Here is a 20,302-nt window from a genome sequence, read left to right on the forward strand (position 1 = left end):
AGCCATGGCAGTATGTCTTCTAGAGTCACAGCACTCTTTCCTTGGGGTACAGAGGACAGGAAAACAGAGAGACAGGACAATTAAGACTCTCAGCAGTCAAACAATGTACACTGCAGCCGTGGCAACTGACAGGCAAGATACAAACCCAAATTAAGCATAACTCAAGGCAGCGATATGGCTGGCCAAGTGACACAACTCATTAGTTTGGCTGTGGAGAATGCTACTTAGAGGCAATAACCCAGCAAGCATCAAAGTTATCAGTAACTCAAGGCACACTGATGATACCTAGAAATGCACAAGGACAGATAAAGCTGTTTCTCTTTTAATCAAGGAAGGAGGCAGACAAACATGGAAGTCAGTCATCAAAATAGCAGTTTAAAGTCACGTGGGAGACAAGAAACAAAATTCTGACAAGTGGGACAGTTACAATGCCCAGTCCACTAGTTGAAAATATCAGTGGCATTCAAAGCACCACAAAACATCCTAAGCATCCAGCTAACTTTGGAATAACTCTGCTTGAACTTACTTCCTGCCAGTTCAGTGACAAGACAATAACTGTCCAGCAAGACAGTATCAGAAGGGAGGTATGACAATCCCATCCTTCAAGGAAAAGACTGGAAATACTCTCAAATATCTCCTTCCACTCCCCAGACATCATAAGAGTGCCCAGACCATTTCTACCTCCCAGAACCACTACCACCAGGGATTTCCTCCTATCCCCATTTGCTCCCAAGTGACCCTGATCCCTCCCTTTGCCACAGCAATGGTGTAACACCAGATGGTGTAGCTAAGGTTAGCATAAAAGAGGAAAAAAACTATCAAACATTTCTGCAAGGGGAGGAATTCACTGCAAAGAACAAATACTCTTCTTGTATGCATTCCTGCACTTACTGTGTGGAGCTGCTCAGCCCCTCTCTGTGCTTGAGGCAGATGTTTGCACAACAGTTTTAAAAATAATTGCACTGCAAAGAGCAGGAGATACAGCACACGCAGTGCATGGCACGCTCTGCAGAGTGACAGGGCTTACTTCCTAAATGCATCTCACATTCAGAGGGTTTTGTATCAGCCTTCATTACAAATAGCTAATTTAGGTGCAAACCTGCATTGCTCCAGCAGCCAGGCAACTCAGACAGCTCAGATCACAAATACCTACTCTAGCAGATCTTTCCTAGGTTCAGCTTAGCTCAAGTCTCTAACCAAGACCTGTAAGCTTTTCTGTTTTTACCTAACAGGCAAAAGTGTCACTGCCTTCTGATCAACAGGAAAGAAAAAGACAAACTGTAAAGTTGAGCATATATTTACAGATCTTGCAATTCAAACCCTTCAAACCAAAACCAACTCTGGCTGGAACTGCTGTCCCTGCACACCACACAAGTAGATGGACCACCTCATCTGTGGGGTCTGGATCTCAGCAGACCCTGAGCATTTTACTCACCCCTGTGCAGTGTGGCTGCCCCTTCCCTGTCTGCAAGAAGACAGACACCAACTCACCTATCACTCGGTGGTTGAAGTAATCCGGCAGCATTCGCTCACACACAGCAACCAGCAGCCAAAAGGCTTCCTCCTCTTTGGCATACAACAGCAACACGGAGGTCAAAATATTCATAGACTTACAAGGGCAAAGAAGAAAATGGGATTTGTTAGTGACAAAAGCTCAATTGTGGCAACTTTTATAGAAAGAAAAGTAGCGCAACATGATGTAAACAACTAAAAAAAAAAAAAAAGGAAGAAAAAGAGACATAGACAGCAAATACATAATTGCAACCCAAAGGCGTAACAAGTTTTTCAAGCCTTTGTATACTGTTTTTCATAAGAGCAACAGGAAACAATGGAGAAAAGCACAGTACAGGATTTGCCTAAATAAAAAGCAGGTAACTGACAGTGCAAGATGTTTTGGGGCTGCTTTTGCCCCCCCACTTTCTGTATCAGGACTGATGTTAATGAGAATTCAGGGAGCTGCACAGAAATTAAAGTTATTTTAGCTGGCCAGCTGGACAAAGTATTTTCACCATTTATCATCAGTTTTGAAAGACAGTGGCAGAAAGGTTCATGAAGCCTCTGCCCCAGTGTACTACATGAACCTCATCTCTGCAGGCCAATTTGCTGTGTACTGCCTCCAAGTGCAAGAAATGCACTTTTGAACAAACAAAAGCATCAGAAACATTTTTTTCCCTCCTGTAACTCTAAATGCAGTTTGCAAGACACTGAAGGAGTATTTTTATAAAGGCAAAGCCTTTTGTAAAGCCTACTTGTTTTCTGGGGTGAATGACATTTAATAACTAAAATTATGCATTGTTACTAACTAAAGGGACCTTATTTACCAAAAGCACCATTAAAAACACTCCCAACAGAACAATAAAGTAGAGAGTGGAGAGAAGGAGAAAAAAAAAAAGCAGTGAGTCTTATACCCCTGGGAATTTCTCACCTGGCAGTATCCTATTTTGGGGTTCCTGTGTGCGTATGCCGTGAGCACCCTTCTGAGGGCAGCGATCCCCATCTCGCTCTGGAAGGCGGGGTGCTCCGGCAGCGAGCGGTGGAGGTCACGCTCGATCTCCTCTGTCGCCATACAGCACTTGCCCATGGATGCCTCCACCAAATGTATGTAGTACCCAGGATGGGAGGCAAGATCCGTCTCGGCATCTGAGAGCAGCGGGGAGAGAGACAGAGGAAGACAGGAGTGGATTAGGACAATGCTAAACTTAGTGTTATTATTGGGAATTATTGCTCAAAAGGACCTAAGTAAGATGGTTTTCCCCAAGGCGAATTTACTGAAATTTCCAGGGGGATAAAATCCTAGCAGAATACATATTTTGAAAACAAAATAAGCATTAGCAAACCTTACATGACAAAACATCATACAAAACACCTTAAGTGAGCAAAAGAGTTGTCCAGCAGAAGGTATTACAGAATCAAAGAATGGTTTGCATTGGAAGGGACCTTAAAGATCATGTTCCAGCCCCTCTGATGTGGGCAGGGACACCTTCCACAAGACAAGGCTGCTTAAAGCCCCATCCAGCCTTGCCCTGAACAATTCCAGGGACAGGGCATCCACAATTCCCCTGGACAACCTGTTCCAGTGCCTCACCAGACACACATATTACTGGGAGAAATTTATTCAGCGGTGTTCACATCCTCCAAGGAGGAAAAGCTCCACTTTTTACAAACGTCTGAACATGTCATATGACTAAACTTGAGATCATATTGTAAGCACATTCTGGCTCTGCCAGATCTGTCAATGAAATGAGTTGTTTTTTCCATCTCCAGTTTCTGTAAGCCCTGCCAACATTCAACAAGAAGCAGGAGCAGGACTGTCGACTTTAAGATGTCGTTATTTTGCAGTAATTTGATTTCTCTAGGGTTAAATCAATATTTATACTACAATCTAATTACTGCTTGAAGATGAACACTGTTTCATGAAAAAATTTTAAATTACATAGATGTTATTACAAAGATGTTATTTTGATTCTTCTGCGCATCATATGATGTCATCCTGAGACAAAATTTTTACATATTTACCTAGGTACTTCCTTGCATTTATTACTTCAGTTCAGATCATCTCTCTTCTGTAAGTAGTATCACAAGATCCATGTAAAGGACATTTAACTGCCCTTGGGAGATTTCCTGCCTAAATGTTTTGCCATGTCCAGAATCAGATGATGCCTACAGCCAACATATCTAAGCATGCCCACCTGAGAAAAGCAGCCAGAGTTTGCCTCTTAAGGATTCAGGAATTCCCATAGCAACAAGTTTTCTGATCTTCTCTGTGCGAAACATGCACACAGTTCTGCCGTATTCTACAAAATGATCATCCCACAGGCTTTCTTTGATTTGCTCCCTAGACTGGGAACAAGAAGATATATTTTAAAAGAACAAATCATGTGCATGTGAGAACTGGTAAACAAAAACATTTTACATATTAGAAATTCTGCAAGGTATTTCCATTACCAATGGAAATGGGAAGTCTGCCCTAGGGACTACAACTTTCCCCATTTTGCATATCCAATTCACCACACAGAGAGAAAAATTATAAATATTCACCAGAACAAAACAGGGGCAGACTGAGAAAAAAAATTCAAGCAAATAAAAAGCTGTTATCTCATATCTAACTTCTCCAACCAACAGAGAGTGCATTTTACTAAAAATGTGTATATTTCTGAACATAACCTCAGCTTTTTTAAAAACAAAAAACTCCCTAAAACACCTACAGCTTCCCCCAAATCTTACATACCTTTCCAAAATCAAGGCCTGATATTCCTGACTGATGAAAGTCTGACCTTAGTGCTTCTGCATTGAGCAAGTAACTGTTCTCCTTTTCACATTCACTTCTTTCCTTCATTTGTGAAGCCTCTGTTCCCAGATGTGCAGGTTCACCATCCCTCAGCACACACATGGATCCAAAAGCAAGACTGTTCTGCAATGCAGAATCAAAGTGGTAATGACTGAAAAGAGGCTAAGAACTACATCCTCAACTGTCCTCAAGACACAGAGCTGGGTTATTCTTCACCTTTTGCATTAAAACCTTTCACACCTTTTAGGAGGAAAGGTCTTACTCAAGACTTTATACAAATTATTGTTCATTTGCATGTTAGGAAAAGGGTTGGTACTTTAAACCAAAAGTTGTTAGCAAATGCTAAATGTCCTTCATGACAAGCTACCAAACAGTCTTTTACTATTAGGATTTGAAAGACAGAATCAGAGAACAATTTAGGTTGGAGAGGACCATCTTTTTCAATCCCCTGCTCAAAGCAGGAGCTCTCAGACCTGGTTGCTGGGGTCTGTGCTCAGTCAAGGTGAGTAGCTCCAAGAAAGTAGAGTCCACAGCCCCTCTGGGCAGCCTGATCCAGCTCTGTCCACCCCTGAGGGGAAATCTTTCTCTTTTTATCTACTCAGATTTTCCCTTGCTGCACCTTGAGGCTGTGGCTGCTCATCTTTCAGCTGGTGCATCCAAGATGAGTCTGCCTCCATCTTCTAACTCCCCTCTATCTAGTGGTAGACTGGCTGAAGAAGTCCTGCTCCCTCAGCCTCTCCTAGTAAAGCATGTACTCCATCCTGTCTTGTAGCCCTTCACTGTACTCCAATTTGTCAGTGCTTTTCTTGTGCAGTGGACACAGTACTCCAGATCAGCTTCAGAAGCGCTGAATAAAAGGGAATAGTGACATCCTGTGACCTCCTCGTTACAACCCTCCTAGTACAATAGTGCTGACCTTCAGTACTGTAAGAGCACACTGCTGACTTATAAGCTTGACTTGCTGTCCACCATGAGCCCCTCACCTTTTCCACATGGCTGTTCTCCAGCCAGCCAGTCCTCAGCCCCTCCTGTCACATAGGGCTACTTTGTCAGGTTTCACATCTGCTTCTGTTGAACTTCACAAGGTCTCTATCAGCCCATTCCTCCCTATTGCTGAGGTCTCTGTGAAGGGCAGCCCTGCTGCCCACCATATTCACTGCTTGTTTGTCAATCACAACCTTGCTGAGGGTGTGCTCCATCCCATCAGACAGGGCTTTAAAGAAGGTATCAGATATCACTGGCTCAAGATCAATCCCCCAAGGAAGGCAGGATAATGAACTAATGGAAAGGAGAAAAAGGGGGAAAGGGATGAGAGGGGGGAGAGGTGGGAGAGGAAAAGGAAGAGGAAAGATCAGTACCTGATTGTTATTTTGCAAGTTGTTGCAGTGCACTGGGTTGATGGAATTCACTTCTTTTAGCCTCTGCAGCAGGTTCTCCACTAAAGTATCCCGGTCCTTCAGCTCAATGAACTGAAATGCTGTCTTGCTCCTTATGCTAACAATGATGGGGTTAGGGAGAAGGCTTGTGTCCTCCATCTTCTCTATACTGATTACCTTTTCCAGAAACATTATAGAAAACACATTTGGCACCACATCCACAGAAACACCTTCAAATATTCTACATGTACCAAAACATACAAACACAGCATTCATATGCATGTATGCTTTAAATGTGGTTATTCATACTGGTTCTCCTTGATCAAACACATCCTACCACCTGAAGTTCACGGTCTCTTTAGATGTTCAAAGCAGATACCAAAAAGTATCCCAGATGCCTTTTTTTTAATAAATGACTTTGCAGCCCAATTCTGGACAGTAGACTGAGGGGAAAGATAAGAAAGAGGTGTATGATTAAGAAAAGATCTATAAAAGGATCAACTTGATCAAATTCTGGGGGATGAAGGAAGAAATTTACTTTCACACTTTTGAAGATAGGGAGAAACAGCTGTTTTATTATTTCTGATTAAGTATATAACACTGTTCTCTTATTGTTTTCTGTTTTTATAACAGAAGGTAAGTTGCTACAACTAGGATATGACTTGGATGTTACTCTGTTATTACTCGAGAATGAAAGGAAAGCTTTAATTAGGAGATCATAACAACATTGTATCCACAGCAGATCAGGCAGATGTTAGCCAACAGCTTCTGTCTTCTCTTCTACTCCCACCACCTTCCCATGTGCTCTCCCCTCCACTTAAATACATCTTTGATTTCATGTAAATTTGTTAGCTCATTACTGCATCCAGAACATCCCCTTTTTCTCTCTGGCCTACAGCTTTGAAAAGTATCAACAGGTTTGTTAGAGGTTGTCTATGGAAGGAGAGTTTCAACACTTTGAAGTGTTGATCCCAGGCAAGGATGCTTTTACGTTGCAGAATGGTCCAAGCTGGTCTCCATCAACATCAAGCTGGACATATGTATTTGTGGAGCTGGGAGGGGGAGCCCTGTCCAAGTCTTGGGCCAAGCAGATTCTGCTTTTGCAAGTCCTCTGTCCTGCTGCATGACCTGTCCATACTTCACTTTGAGGATCGTGTTGAATCACCCGTATTTCTAATGAGACCCAGAACAAGCTGTACCACAATCCTGTAGGCATGATACACACAAGCATCCTACTCTTTTTCATCAAACAACACTTTGCAGATAAGTCAAGTGACAGTGGAGGCCTAGGGAAGAAAAAGGGAGATAAAGACCCAAAATGAAACAAACAAATAACTCTACCTCTCTAAGTGGGATGATAACAGTGCAGCAACCATTTTCTTTGCTGGCAAAACAGATATAACTGTCGGAAGTGTACATCCTTCCCGCTGTGTGACAGCGACTAAACGGCGTCCAGAGAGAACAGTCTACAACTTCATGCAGCTTCTCCTTCCTGGGTAATCTGAAGAAGGCCCGAAAGAATTCATTCTGTGCTCTGGCTTCAAGATCCCTGAAGAAAAAGCAGTAAGAATGAATCACAAGATCTTGAAAGGCAGAACATACAGTGCAAAGTTCGCTTTTCTTGTTGGCCTCATCAAGAGCAAGGGATACAGAACAAAAACACTGTGCACAGCAATCTTCAGTGCCTATGTGAACAGACTGCTAAAAGACCAACTTTGAAATACTAAAGAAAAATATTACCAGTAACTGCTTGTTTAACAATAAGGTCAAAAACAACTAGTGTAGTAACTAGGAGAGGACATTAATTTAAATCAGTTGTTTTGTTGGTTTGGGGTTTTTTTTAAATTATTATTTAACCATGCATTTTCTGTGGTTGCTGTATGACTTTCCAGGCTCAAAGACTTACAAATTTCAATGCCCAGGAGATAATTAAATCTTTCATCTGATGAACATACATCAAGCAAGGGAGATTAGCCTAATGTTCCTTGTTTCCCTTCCCAGTAGCATTACCAACATCACCCCAGGGACTTGCACCTGCACCCAAAATTAATGCATTTGCTCTGTGAGTACTTCCAAAGTGGTCAATAATAGAAGAAGTAATGGTGGTGGCAGTTACATCATGGAAACCTTGACTTGCAGAGGTATCAGCCTCTGAGAGCCCTCAGAACAGTTGCAAAATGGAAAACAGTTTCAGGTCACTTACAGACTCTGTTGTGAATAACAGCGCCAACCACACTCCATTTGGATGTGACTTCCTTCCACTCACCCATCCACATTTATTTGGGAAAAAAAGTTCACGTAACTGAAAGTTTCATTACTGAGCTATAGTTATACAGATTTGGTTTGGAGATTTTTTTTTCTTCTCCTTTTTTAACGAAGAAGCCTGCAGTAATTTACAGAGCTATGCAATTGCATTATAAACAGGCCATGGCTATTAGCTCACCACCAGCAGCTCCAGAAACGTTAGGGTTTAAATTTTATCATTTTCTTTACTACAAGTACATTTTTTCCAAACATGATTCACCTTAGGGAAAAGAAAAGGGAAAAAAAAAAAAGCTTGAATTTGTGCCATTGAAAGAATTTAAAACATGGGCTGAAGCATAACAGGGAGTGGTACCTTAGTGCTATAAATCCCCTCTCCACTCTTTCCTTCACCCTCCTCTTCTGCAGACACCTTCCCCCTACCCCAACCCTGGTGTTAAAAAATGAGCTGAGACAAACCAAGCCTCTGCTTCAGGAAGTAAATCAATTGTTTGTTTGGGTTTTTTTTCATTTTAGTTTAATCCACAGAAAAAAACAAAGCCATGTGAATCAGGGAGGAAGACAACCCAGAACAAACTGAGACCTGAGAAGGGAGGATCTGTATCTACAAGCAACAGAAAAGACAGAATGAGCTCAACCAGTGTTCAGCTGCTGTTTCCTTCTCAAGCATTATCTTCCTTAATAATATTATCCAAAGAAAACAGACAAACAGTCTCCTGTTTTTTCACAGAGAACAAAGAGAAACTCTCTTTGTGAAGGAAGACAAAAAGGTTGCTCCTGAGTTAAAATTCCACAGCAAGAGCAACTCTGATAAGTGCCCGCAGCGATCTGCTATTGTGACAAAGCTGGATCAGGATATGCCTCCTAGTTAACTCACCACTAAAATATTTTCCATTTCTGCACCACACAGATGAATGCTGCTGATAGCATCTGCAGTCAGGTCTGGGTAGAGCTGTGCTCTCCTGCTATTGTGCTGAGAAGGTAAGACCCTCCCTGCATCTCCTTGGCTGTGAAGATTTCTAGACTTCTATATGAAAAGAGGCATTATACAGAAGAGTGAGACTTCTGCTGAGGCACAGGTTGTCTGCTATTTAAGAGATGACTGTTTCTAATGCTCCAAAATCTGAACCTTCTGAGTTTTCAAGACTTTGCTGCATCTCTCGGGGATGCAGGCTCCACGTGCAGGGCCTTTCACACAATGAGCCAGAGGATTTTAAGTTGAAGAAGAATGACATTCCCCACATCTACATCAGAGTAAATTCACCAGGACTGCATCCACCCCCTACTCACCCTGTACCAGGGTAAGGCTGCCAACCTCAATATCCCTGGAACTGCCTGTCCCCCCACAACTCAGACACAGGCCTACAGAGGGTCAGCACCCAGAAACAAGTGCTAAAACAAGGGCCAGCCTGTCCTCCAAAGGAGGGATCCTGGATTGAAAAATGGTAGCACAGGAATGACATGCTGTCAGCACCTACCACTGTGGGCTCAAGCAAGACATTTTATTGGAAAGTTGCACGCTGCGATATATTTCCTAGGCAGGCAAATTCTAGGGCTTAAAGGCTTCCCTTCGTAAACACAGCCAAACAAAATTAGAGTTGGTTAAAAAAATCCCAAAAACCCACAAACAAAATTAGCTCCTAAAATGCAACAGGCAATTGTTTAAATATGATGCAGTGGCTGGCCCACATTACCAGGTCCCACAGCTTCCATTTTGAGTTTCACAACACCTCCCACACCAAACGGAAATGCAACTTTCTACTTGCACCCCATCTGTTTGAAAATTTCTACTCTCACTTAACAATTTCCATGTTGATTTGGTTTTTAAGCAAATGCAGCATACTGAGCAGTACCTAAAGAAAAAAAAAGGAAAGCTATCGTTTTGTAAAAATAATGTTTACCAAGTATTTACACAAGCATCAGGAGAATAAAAGGTGAGAAGAAGCAACTGCCTTGTTCCCTACTTTTCAGAAAACTCAGCAGATCTTTCCAAGTGCAGCTCCCAGCTTGCATGTTATGTGATCCTGGACTGCCTCCAACTCCAGCACTTCAAAGTGAACGGCAAGCCTGAACTGTGATAACTCCTTGTGCATGACCCCTACGTTACCTTCCAAGAGTTTTAAATTAAAGGAAATAACACACAAGACTAACAAAATGCCTAAAAGTATCAGGACACTTAAAATGCTGTCCTCACTGTCAAATGTTTTTCTTCTGTGCTTTAAATTCAGCAGAAGCCAACTTGGCAAGATTTCAGCTCTGCTGAGTCACTTGCTGCCTATCTAAAATCTAAACGGGTTGACCTCCTGCTTTTAGAGACCAATTACTAGATTCTTCATACTGTTCAGACTCCAGAAAGTTAGATATTTTGGAAATAACACATCCAATGATATACGTCTTGTTTATTGGAAGAACTGCTTCTTATAAGCAAGCCAGGAGAAGTTATCTGAGAAGAGCCAACATGGACTTGTCAGGACACATGTAAACTAAATATCATTCCCTTACACAGCAGGAACACTACACTTGTAGATGGAGGAGACGCAATGAATGTTTTAGCCAGAATTTATAAAAGTCTTGATATATTCTCTCATGGAACTAATAAAACCAGAAGTGAAAAACTGTTGTACCAAGCCAGTTGAAAAAAAGAGTATCCCAAAAAGCAACCCTCCAAGGCTTTCTGGTAGATTGGAAGATTGTATTAAGAGGAATTCCTTGGGAATCTGTCCTGGACTAGCTTCTGTTCAACGTCTTCATCAGCAACCTGCATGATGGATCAAGAGCTTGTTGTTACTAAACTTGCACACGATGTGAGGCTGGTGGAGGCTAATGAATGAAAGAACAGGATCATATTCAGACTGATATTCATAAATTTAAGGGATGTTGTGGAAAAAAGTATTACAATTATTTTCAGCTGTACATCATAAGCTGCACAAATGCAGGATGGAGATCAACTCTACAGGGAGCCATTCAGCAAAAAGAACAGACCTTGGGGTTACGTGGGATCACAAGATGAACAAGACCGAACAGCCTCGCACTCACAGGACGAAGAGGAGCACTGGGCTGGGCTGCAGAAGTGCACAGCCACCAGGGTGTAGCACAGCAGACCCAGAGCTGTTGCAGAGAGTCACACTGCTCCTGCCCTGGTCAGCACTGGTGGGGTTTCTTGGGCAATCCTGTACCCTGCTATCCCACACCTGCCACCTCATGGCATAAGTGACGAATGTCCAGAGAAGAGTGACCACAATGGTTAAATCTGGACTGACAGGGTAGTGCAATTTAAAGAAAAAAAGAGAAAGGAGATGCACATCAACCTCCAAATACACAAACGATTGCTCCAAAGAAAGAGAGCACATCTGTTCTCTTCAACAGTACTGGGTAGAATAAGAAGTGACAGACTCAAAAAGCAACGCTAAAGACTCAAGTTAGACCTCAGACTTTTAAATGACAGAACAGTAGAGTACCAGCATGGATCCTAATACTCTCATTACTGCAAATCCTTAAAAAACACATTAGGCTATTCTCTATCATGACTGACACACAGAAATAACCCAAACCCCACCTTTTGCCAGGAGATGCAACAAAAACATGTTCTTTCTAGTCACATTCTCCTTGTTGCTCAAGATTTAGAGCATTCTCAGACTCCTTCTCTGAAGGAATTAATGCAGACTGAAGTGACATTTACAACTCAGGGTACTTCAACCAGTTTCTGTTCAGCTTAGATCAGCGTTAACAACCTTCTCTGCCTTTCTCACTGGTAATTCAGAGTTAGACAGAAGAAAAGAAACTGATGTGGTTAGAGCCTGGAGAAATATATCATACTTTTGAAACCTTACTGACACAAGCACTAAAGCTTTTAAATTGCAGGTTCTGCTCTGCAGAATTTCCTCACTACGTTTGAGGAATGCAACGGATATTCTTGCATGCTGAAAGAGATGGAAATTAGAAGTACAAGAAATCTATACCAGAGATTTTGGTAACTTTCCTATTAAAAAAGAAAACATAGTTACCATATGTTCCAGTAAAATTGTATGGCACATAACTGTGGCTGCAAGACACGGCATTTGTAGTTATCAGACACCTGACCTTTACTTTGCTTTTTATGGCAATTATCTTAATTGCCATTAATCCCTTCATAATCCATTGTTCTGAGTCTTATTTCATAAAACAGCAAGGAAAATTGCATATTAACTTGTTTGACTCTGGTCATAATATAATTTGTGTCACAGACTGTGGGCCTAATCCCACAGCCTCTCTGAGTCCCATCTCTCCTCTGCTCAGCAAGATGACCCCAAGAGCCTCAGGAACGGCAACAAAGGTTTCTGGGTTTCAGAATGTAGAATATACAGACCCTGATGACATTAAAAATGGATTTTTTTAAAATAAAGATATTGAGACAAGCCTCTCACAAAAGAAAGCCAAGCAACTTCATTGATTTGACAGAGTTGGAATAGTTCCAATGACGTGTGGATTATTGCTTTCATTTTCATAGACTATTATTTGCTTCCAAATCATGCACAAGAATTAACAATGACAGTTATTAAGGGGAAAGTGTTGAGAGGAGTCGTTCTTGTAGTACTACAATGATTTCAAGAAAAAAAGCAGCAACAAAAACTTCACACACCAAAAAAAGTAAAACCCCCCAAAACATGTCAGCACAAAAACCAGTTTATCCACTATTCAAAAGCTAGGTCTTGCTTAATCACCCTATATTAAAGCAGTTGCAAAAGTGTGACAAAGGGCACCAGAAGCAGCAACTTATCCAACCACTACCTAATTCATGCAGAGGAAATGGGATTTCAGAATCTTCCATGTTTCCCTTTCTGCCATTCCAAGTCACAGAAGAGGTTAGAGAACAATCTTGCCCAGGAACTCTCCATTAAATGTATTTTTGTCCTTCCTTCTCCTTTGTCCCTCAACTTTTTTTTTTCTTCTTGGGTTGGAAGGAATGAGAGGAGAAAACCTGTTTGAATAAATTTGTGGGATGGTTTCTGTCACTTGATTGCAACACACTACTTTTCAAAAATGCCACAAGGTACTTACAAGTTGATTTCCTGAGAGCCCCTTATTATAGCATATTACTAAGCTTATACTTTTCTTTGCAACTGTAATTTTACTTTGTTTGTAGTCCTCCACTCAGTTAGTACCCTTGATTCAAAGACTCTTTTGGGAAGTGACAACAATGACTTAAAAATCAGTAGATGCTGAAAATACCTCACCCCAGGTTTTTGTTACATCTCCTCTGTATTTCCTTTCTTTGCTTCATGCATCTGACTTTTCAGTCCAAAAGCAGTAGAAGGGTGGAACGGTAAAGCATGGAAAGGGGCTGAAATACAACTTATTACAGTCATATCCTACATCAGCTAAAGTACATACCCTACACTTCTTGGGCCAAAAGCCTACAACGTTAACAAGATCCAGTTACACGTATAGTGTAAAAACAACGGTAGCCCTTGTATTCCAAGGAACTGTGGCTATTGAAAATAAAGGCTGCAAAGATGTTCATGGCTGCTCACCACTGTGTTACCTCCAGTTAATTCCTTCATGACATCATGGATGAAATCTTGGTGTCAGTGATTTTCCTTACTGAGTGTACATATGAAATTGTAGAGAAAGTCCATTTTTTCAAACTTCATTAGGAAATTTGGTAGAAGTGTTCAGCTGAGATGTATACCCAGCACCACCACAAAACTGCCCCTCAGAAACAATAAAAAGTGCTACTGGACATGTGACTTTTTTGGGAAATGATACCATGCGTTCCTTATGTTTTGGCTGGTAAGCAATACTTGGGTGATTCCCTTCATACCTGAGGGAGAGGAAGGAGGAGCAGGAAAGGGCATGACTCAAGAGATAAGTGCTCACATCCCATTCAGAAAAGAAGTATTTTAAATCACCACCTTAACCTTGATGCCTCAGGCAAATTCTAGTTTGCGCTATTCCATCCTGCCCACCAAAAACTCCTCTGGGCAGTTTCCCTTCCCCTTTCTCACAGCAACAAATAAAACACAGAGTTGTGCATTGCGCTACTGGTAGAAAAATAGCTATCAACCTTTTCCAGAGAGCCCAATGCATTCTGTAGTGGGAGAGGAATGCAGAGATGCATTTCAGGGATGCATGGAGTAGAGCTGACAACAGCACATTAATCTGTTGCAATTGCCTGTGGGTTTTTCAAGTCCTATAACTGCTCGCTAAATTGGCTATGGCAACCAACTAGTGAGAATTCCATATTTCAGATATGATCAAAAGCATTAATTCTAGAGAACTGATGAGACTAGGAAAGCCTACACACTGCCCAAATTGTAAGCATAATAATGTTGTTTTTCAGGGAAGACGGAAAATACCCCTTGCTGCAACCTCGCATTCTAGAGGGAATGGTACTTTTAAAACAAACAAAAAACTATGTGCTGTTTAGGGGAAGAATATAAAAAGGTGTCTTGCACACAAGTTGAAATGCACCTATTGGATACACCATAATACATTATAAAATCTCTTTTGCATCCAGTTAACCCAGCTAACACACTAAACCGTGAAGCCCACTATCAAACCTCTGCTCATATAACAGCTTAGCTTTTTACCTCTTGGTTATCTGAGTAGGATCCTGTAGGCCTGGATCCAGTTCAAAGATCTCATTATCCAGTAGCCTTCGGAGCGTCACATCTGCCAGTTGCTCCATGATCCTGAAAGCCTCGGCGATGTTGAGGAACGTGGAGAAGTCACGCTCCTTATTTGCAGTAGTGACACGGACTGTGTCCGTCATGAAGACATTAGAGGTTCTTTCCAGTTTCTGGACCTCAACCCAAGGAATGATAAGTTTCACTGCAATCAGAGAGAAAAGTAAAAGTGGGTTGGAAACTCTGCTTACATTTTTCAGATTTGGGAAATAAGCAAATTCAGAATGAAATGCATACGACCAAAGAGGAGAGAGAGAGAGGCATTTTGGCAAGACCAAGCACATGCTGAAATGCCTGTTATGACTCTACATTCAATCTCCCCCACTCTAAAAGTCTTTTTCAGATCTCTCCCTCAAAATTTTAACTATTTTCATAAGAAATGCTGGACTGGGGAGTTGTGCCTTTGCAGAACACCTGCCATACACTGTGCTCCTAACTCGTTCACAAGTCATTTCTGCAGCCTGCTTCCTTACTACCAGAAGAAACAGTTCAAGAGTACAAAAATAATAGGAAAAGGCTTAGTTACTTGCCTCTCATACAAGTCTCTGGGTAGAAATTAGGCTGAAAAGGACTTTAAAATAGATTAAATTTGTTTTTAACAACTGTTGGAAGCTTCCCAGGATTCTCAGTGCCAATAACACCAAGACTACACCCCCGAACATCCCCAGCTGGTCTCCTGATGCCAATAAAGCAATAAAAAGGCAGTAGTAACAAACATTGTCATATATATATATATGACACTTATCCGTGATCATTAATTACCTAAGGAGCTACCTTCAGCAACTTTTCTGTACTACATGAACCACAGCTGTCAAGATTATTTGCAGGTTACATTTTTTCTTACTTAAATAAAGCACAGCTGCGTCAACACACACAGACTGTTGTGAATGGTCATAAAATCATCTGTATCGGCACAGCCAAGGGAAGAAAGATTAAATAACGCTGCAGCAATAGCACTGTTGTTCAGGCAGGTCAGAATCACACAGGCTCTACAGTGTTGGTTGTAGACACAGCACAGCAGACTGTAAGGGGCCCAAACTACTGATAAAGGGTACTAAGTCTTCAAAGTTTTAGAAAAAACACAAGTTTAATTAAAAAATGTGAAGAAACCTTGGCACACCCTTTCAAGATATCTGACCATCTTAGCCTCTGAAATCCTGCAAATACTTTGAGGCTTACATAAAAGGGTACTTGTCCTGGAAGAAATGTTTCATAGAGTTCATAGTCACATAAGCCATAAGTTAATTTTATGAGAAGCTGAAAACAGGCTCTGATATTGCATTCCAGGTCCTTTCAACACCAAATAAAACAAGAAGGGAACAGACTTGCCAGAAGCAGAAGATTTAACACTTTGTAAAGAGATTTCAGTCTACATTTTGGGGGGATTTTTACAGAGGTAAAAACACAATTGAGAACCATTTTTATTGCAACTCATATATTGTTTTTTCCCTGTGCTGTCCTGAAGAACGCAATAATTGTGATTTCTTAGCAATATTTTCAAGACCAGATTTGACCAGATTTGTGATTTCTACCTGAAAAAAAGAAAATTAATCACTTGTTCTACATGTAATCAGTGTCAGCTTCTCAAATAGTAACAACCAGAACTATAATAAATCTGGATTACACCATGCAACACAAAGATTTCAAAAACATGACAAAACACTAGCCTAGAAACAGAAGTAATCTGCTTTAACAGAATCAAGGAAGTGGGAATCATTTCAGCATATATAATGCTTCCCACTGAGTTAGGGAAGTTTGTTTAGCCAAAAGAAAATTCAGGTTTTTATTTCACATTTCCATGCAAATGCATAGGAACACAAAGGCAATGCAACAGACTACAACAGTGAACGAAGAGTGTATTTTCCATGGTCAAAATAAAAAGTGCAAACATGTAATTGTTTGTAGTTTTTTTCTGTATTTTCATAATGAATATTACTAAAGATATGAGAAGAAATCTCTTCTTAAACAATACAGCGTGATGTTGTACTTCCAGTATCACTTTATTATCTGTGGTATTGCATAAAAAAATTTTTGGAACAATATAAAGGGTTTTTCTCTCTCCCTCCTGCTTCATCTATTATCTATCATTAATAAGTACCATTTTTGCTTTGTGTGCTTTGGCAGACTGGCTATCTCAGATTTAATGACAGAATACTCACCATCATAGCAGGAAGAAATGACTGCCAAAGGATATTATTTAATACTTATTTTAAACAGAAATATATATATATAATACTAATTTTAAACAGAAATATACTTATATATATATATAATACTTATTTTAAACAGAAAACAACAAGATTAAACAAGAATTCAGATATTTAGTATGCATCAAGAGACTCCATTCTAGTCTTCCCAACAAAAATTGACTTTTGTTTTTATAATGAATAACAAACTTACCCACATTTTAAATCTAACTCTTCCACCTTTTGCTGATATGACAAAATAATTGGCCTGAAATAATATAAGGGAAGAAAGGACTTCCAACTCTAAGCATGTCTCTGTATGTTTTAAGTCCTGGAAATCATCATATACTATCTTTCTTATCTTTACATTAACACACTTCATCTACAGCTATATCACAATATCAAATCCAGATGGAATATGGCAAAGTTTTCCTAATTGTTATAACTGAAAACTGTTGCTATATTTATAGCAGTATAGGTTTCTATTGCTGTCCTTGCTGAAGTTCCAGCAGGATAAACAGGACTTAAAATGTTAGCAGTTTGTGCACAATCTTACTAAACAGACATATGCTATAGAGTTTATATGGCTACATTCATTTTTACTATCTTATGTCCATTACTTTCATTTTTACCTTCTAATACCTATTCTGACAGGCTTTTCATAATCACACAACCCTTCCTCTGTAGCAGAACACCATGACCAAATTCTTACAACTTGCTGAACCATCTGAAAGTCTAAAAACCCCAAGACACATTTATTGTGACCCTCCTGCACTTCAGAAACACAAATCCCTAAACTGCTGTTGTTTTTCCTTAAAAGCTCTGAATTTTCACCTGGTTCTCCAGGGTACAGCCCTTTTATGTTTCCTGGGCTATTTTCAGGCAGGCAGCTGGACTCGGGCATCCCTGGCCCCACCAGCTGCTGGCCTGCAGCAATATGATGATTCTGCTTCCCCACATGCAGGAGGGACCTAACCTTACTCACCCTTTTCAGCACTCTCTATTTCAGAACCTGTAGGAGGTCTGTTGCTACTTTGCCATGGCATTAAAAATAAAAAAGAAAGAATCAGATAGCAACTATGTGTGCTCTTAGTGTCATTTTTATTACTGGATTCAAAATATAAAGACTGAAGTAAAAACTTAAACAGGATCTTTCAGCTGAACAACAAAAAATTCAGAAACTAAACTTCAGAGGTGAAGTAGGCTTTTCATAACAATTCTGGCTATTCTTGCTTTTAAATGTAGTTATATCTCTCCCCAACATTAGGTGTCTTACGCATTTACACTTACATTCTTTGCCCAGGAAGAAGGAATAAAAACAGAGATGATTGATGCTCAAATAAAGCCAGCCTTGCCGAGGAACTTTTCCTTTCCAACAGCAACAGGAATAATAGGTGATCAACTTCTCTGCTTCAGGAAAATTAAATCTGGATTCAAATTTCACCAAGGCTTCTCGGAACTTCTCAGGGTCTTCCTCCTGCTCAGCGAGCTTGCTGCTTGTTTCCTCTGCAATCAGTGCCTGAGTCCATAGCAAGACAATGTATTAGGATAAAGCTAGAGCATTCACCATCAGGCAAGTTGCTACAAGCTACCCATTCAAATTTTAATAATGCAAACCTTTCTCACAAAGAAATTCAAGTTGATTTGCAATTTTCACATATGGAGAAATTTCTGGTGCTTGCATCTCTCATACATTTTTAATGCTTCCAAAGTGAGACTTCTGGGGCCGTTTTTAGATATAACATTTTTTTCAATGAGTCTAGCAGAACCATATATTTATACTTCTACTATGGCTTACGATTGCTCTTATTTGGTATACATACAGCAGAAGTAGAGTAACAGTTGTGTACACTGACCAGTACTATATACATATGAAGAAGCAATGCAGTCATATGTGTCATTAACTTGAGAGATGCTTGGAACCATTAAAAATACGGTTTCAAGAACACCTACATAAATATAATTAAGATTTCAGATTTTTAATAGCGGTATTACAACAAAGGAGTTGCGATTACCAAGCAGTCCTAGTACACCAAAAGACTACAGCACGTACAAAGGTCCAAAACCTGGACTTAATATTAACTAATGAAACCTCAAGAATTTTAAACACGTGCTATGTTAGGTAACAGGCTGCCACAGTGGTATGAAGAGAGATTAATTGTACTTGGTCCTTTCAGTGTGTCTAAGACAAAATGCCTTTTTTTAAAGAAAACAGGATAAAAACTAGGATTTGTACAGTGATGTTTTGCCTCTGTACCCTTCTTTCCCAGATTCTGAGCCCACTGAGATCACAGAGCAGGGTCGAAATTCACCAAAAGCATTATCTTCCTACGAAGTTCCAAACCAGAAAAGGGGCTATGGGGGGAAGAGCACCCCACTAAAACTCTTAGCGAGGAAAGGCTTGCAGCGGGGCCTGAGGCACAGCAGTCACCAGTGAATCCATAACCCCACCAGCCATCACCATGCTGCTCTTGGAGCACATATTTCACTAAAAGCAGAGCTCAGAACACCAGGCTAAGTTTTACCCACATGTCGTTATTATTTTAAATCTGCTCTACGGTCACAAAATTCCTTTACTTTTAAAATTCTTCAGCCGTCCAAATGAATGCTCATTTCTCCAACCCTGTGGCCAGTCAGCAGCTTCATGTGCCTGGCCACGACCTCAGCATTCTGCAAAGCCAGTGGCAGTTTCTGTGCCAGATCCTGACGATGCAGGTGCTGTTGTGCAAGGGCCTTTTCTCCTGTCCCTGTGCTGCAGGGACTGAGGTGGCACCCACACAAGTGTGCAGATTCAGGCCCCGTGGCTATCACGTGATGTCACCATTGAGCCCCACATCAAGAGGGACAGATGTGTGTAAACAGGCAGGAGAAATTGATGGGTTAAAGTGAGGAAAAACACATGGGATAGGAGGAGAAACACAGCAAGGAGGAAAAGCTGAGATACAGGAAGGGAAAGTATTTAACATAATGTTTTGGAGAGATGGAGGAACTGAAAACAGATGCTGAAGATAGCTCGGCTGCATATCACGGGGGAGAGAACAGTGAAGCTGGAAAGGGACAAGTGGGATAAAGATTAAATTAGATACTTCGTTTTTGAGCTGTGTCCAAGAAAACACGAGTACAGATTCACAGACATTGGCCACATCAGATGCAAGAGCCACACAGAAAACTAATAATGTTTAGATGGTCAAAACCAATTATGAATGGCAACAACTTCATGACATTACTTCTAATAGACGATATGTAATTGGGCAGGTAATGGTGAAAGTGAGACAGTTTCCTTACCTTCACCTTCCCTTTGACAAAACTAACAATATCTTCTTTATTGTCAAACACAGACAAAGTATGGAGCAAGTTTTGTTCCAGCCATTCCCAGTGCTGGTTTATTTCCTCTGCAGTGGCACCTAGAAAAGAAAAAAATAGTGTATTGAAACTAATCCTACAAAATAAAATTGCAAGGAAGAAAAAAAATAATAAAATGCACTATTTCATAAATTCATTACGAGAAACTGAACTTTCAACCTC

The 20,302-nt window shown here is 40.6% G+C and overlaps 1 protein-coding gene across 5 annotated transcripts in view; it reads right to left on the reverse strand.

The window, feature by feature from the left end:
• TBC1D8 (TBC1 domain family member 8) overlaps positions 1–20,302 on the reverse strand; it is a 50,581-nt gene that overhangs the window by 10,507 nt on the left and 19,772 nt on the right. For all 5 annotated transcript variants that reach the window (XM_051806944.1, XM_051806942.1, XM_051806943.1 and 2 more), the window contains exons 3-11: positions 20,063–20,181; positions 18,068–18,296; positions 14,496–14,736; positions 7,006–7,213; positions 5,647–5,841; positions 4,229–4,411; positions 3,690–3,840; positions 2,426–2,640; positions 1,492–1,609 (exon numbers count right to left, since the gene is read on the reverse strand). In XM_051806944.1, the coding sequence (XP_051662904.1) occupies positions 1,492–1,609; positions 2,426–2,640; positions 3,690–3,840; positions 4,229–4,411; positions 5,647–5,841; positions 7,006–7,213; positions 14,496–14,736; positions 18,068–18,296; positions 20,063–20,181 (1,659 nt within the window). The remainder of the gene's footprint in view (positions 1–1,491; positions 1,610–2,425; positions 2,641–3,689; positions 3,841–4,228; positions 4,412–5,646; positions 5,842–7,005; positions 7,214–14,495; positions 14,737–18,067; positions 18,297–20,062; positions 20,182–20,302) is intronic.

This window comes from Manacus candei, unplaced genomic scaffold (assembly GCF_025592945.1).
Source record: "Manacus candei isolate 608988 ecotype Guabito, Panama unplaced genomic scaffold, ASM2559294v1 h1tg000069l, whole genome shotgun sequence".
Taxonomy (NCBI): Eukaryota; Metazoa; Chordata; class Aves; order Passeriformes; family Pipridae; genus Manacus; species Manacus candei.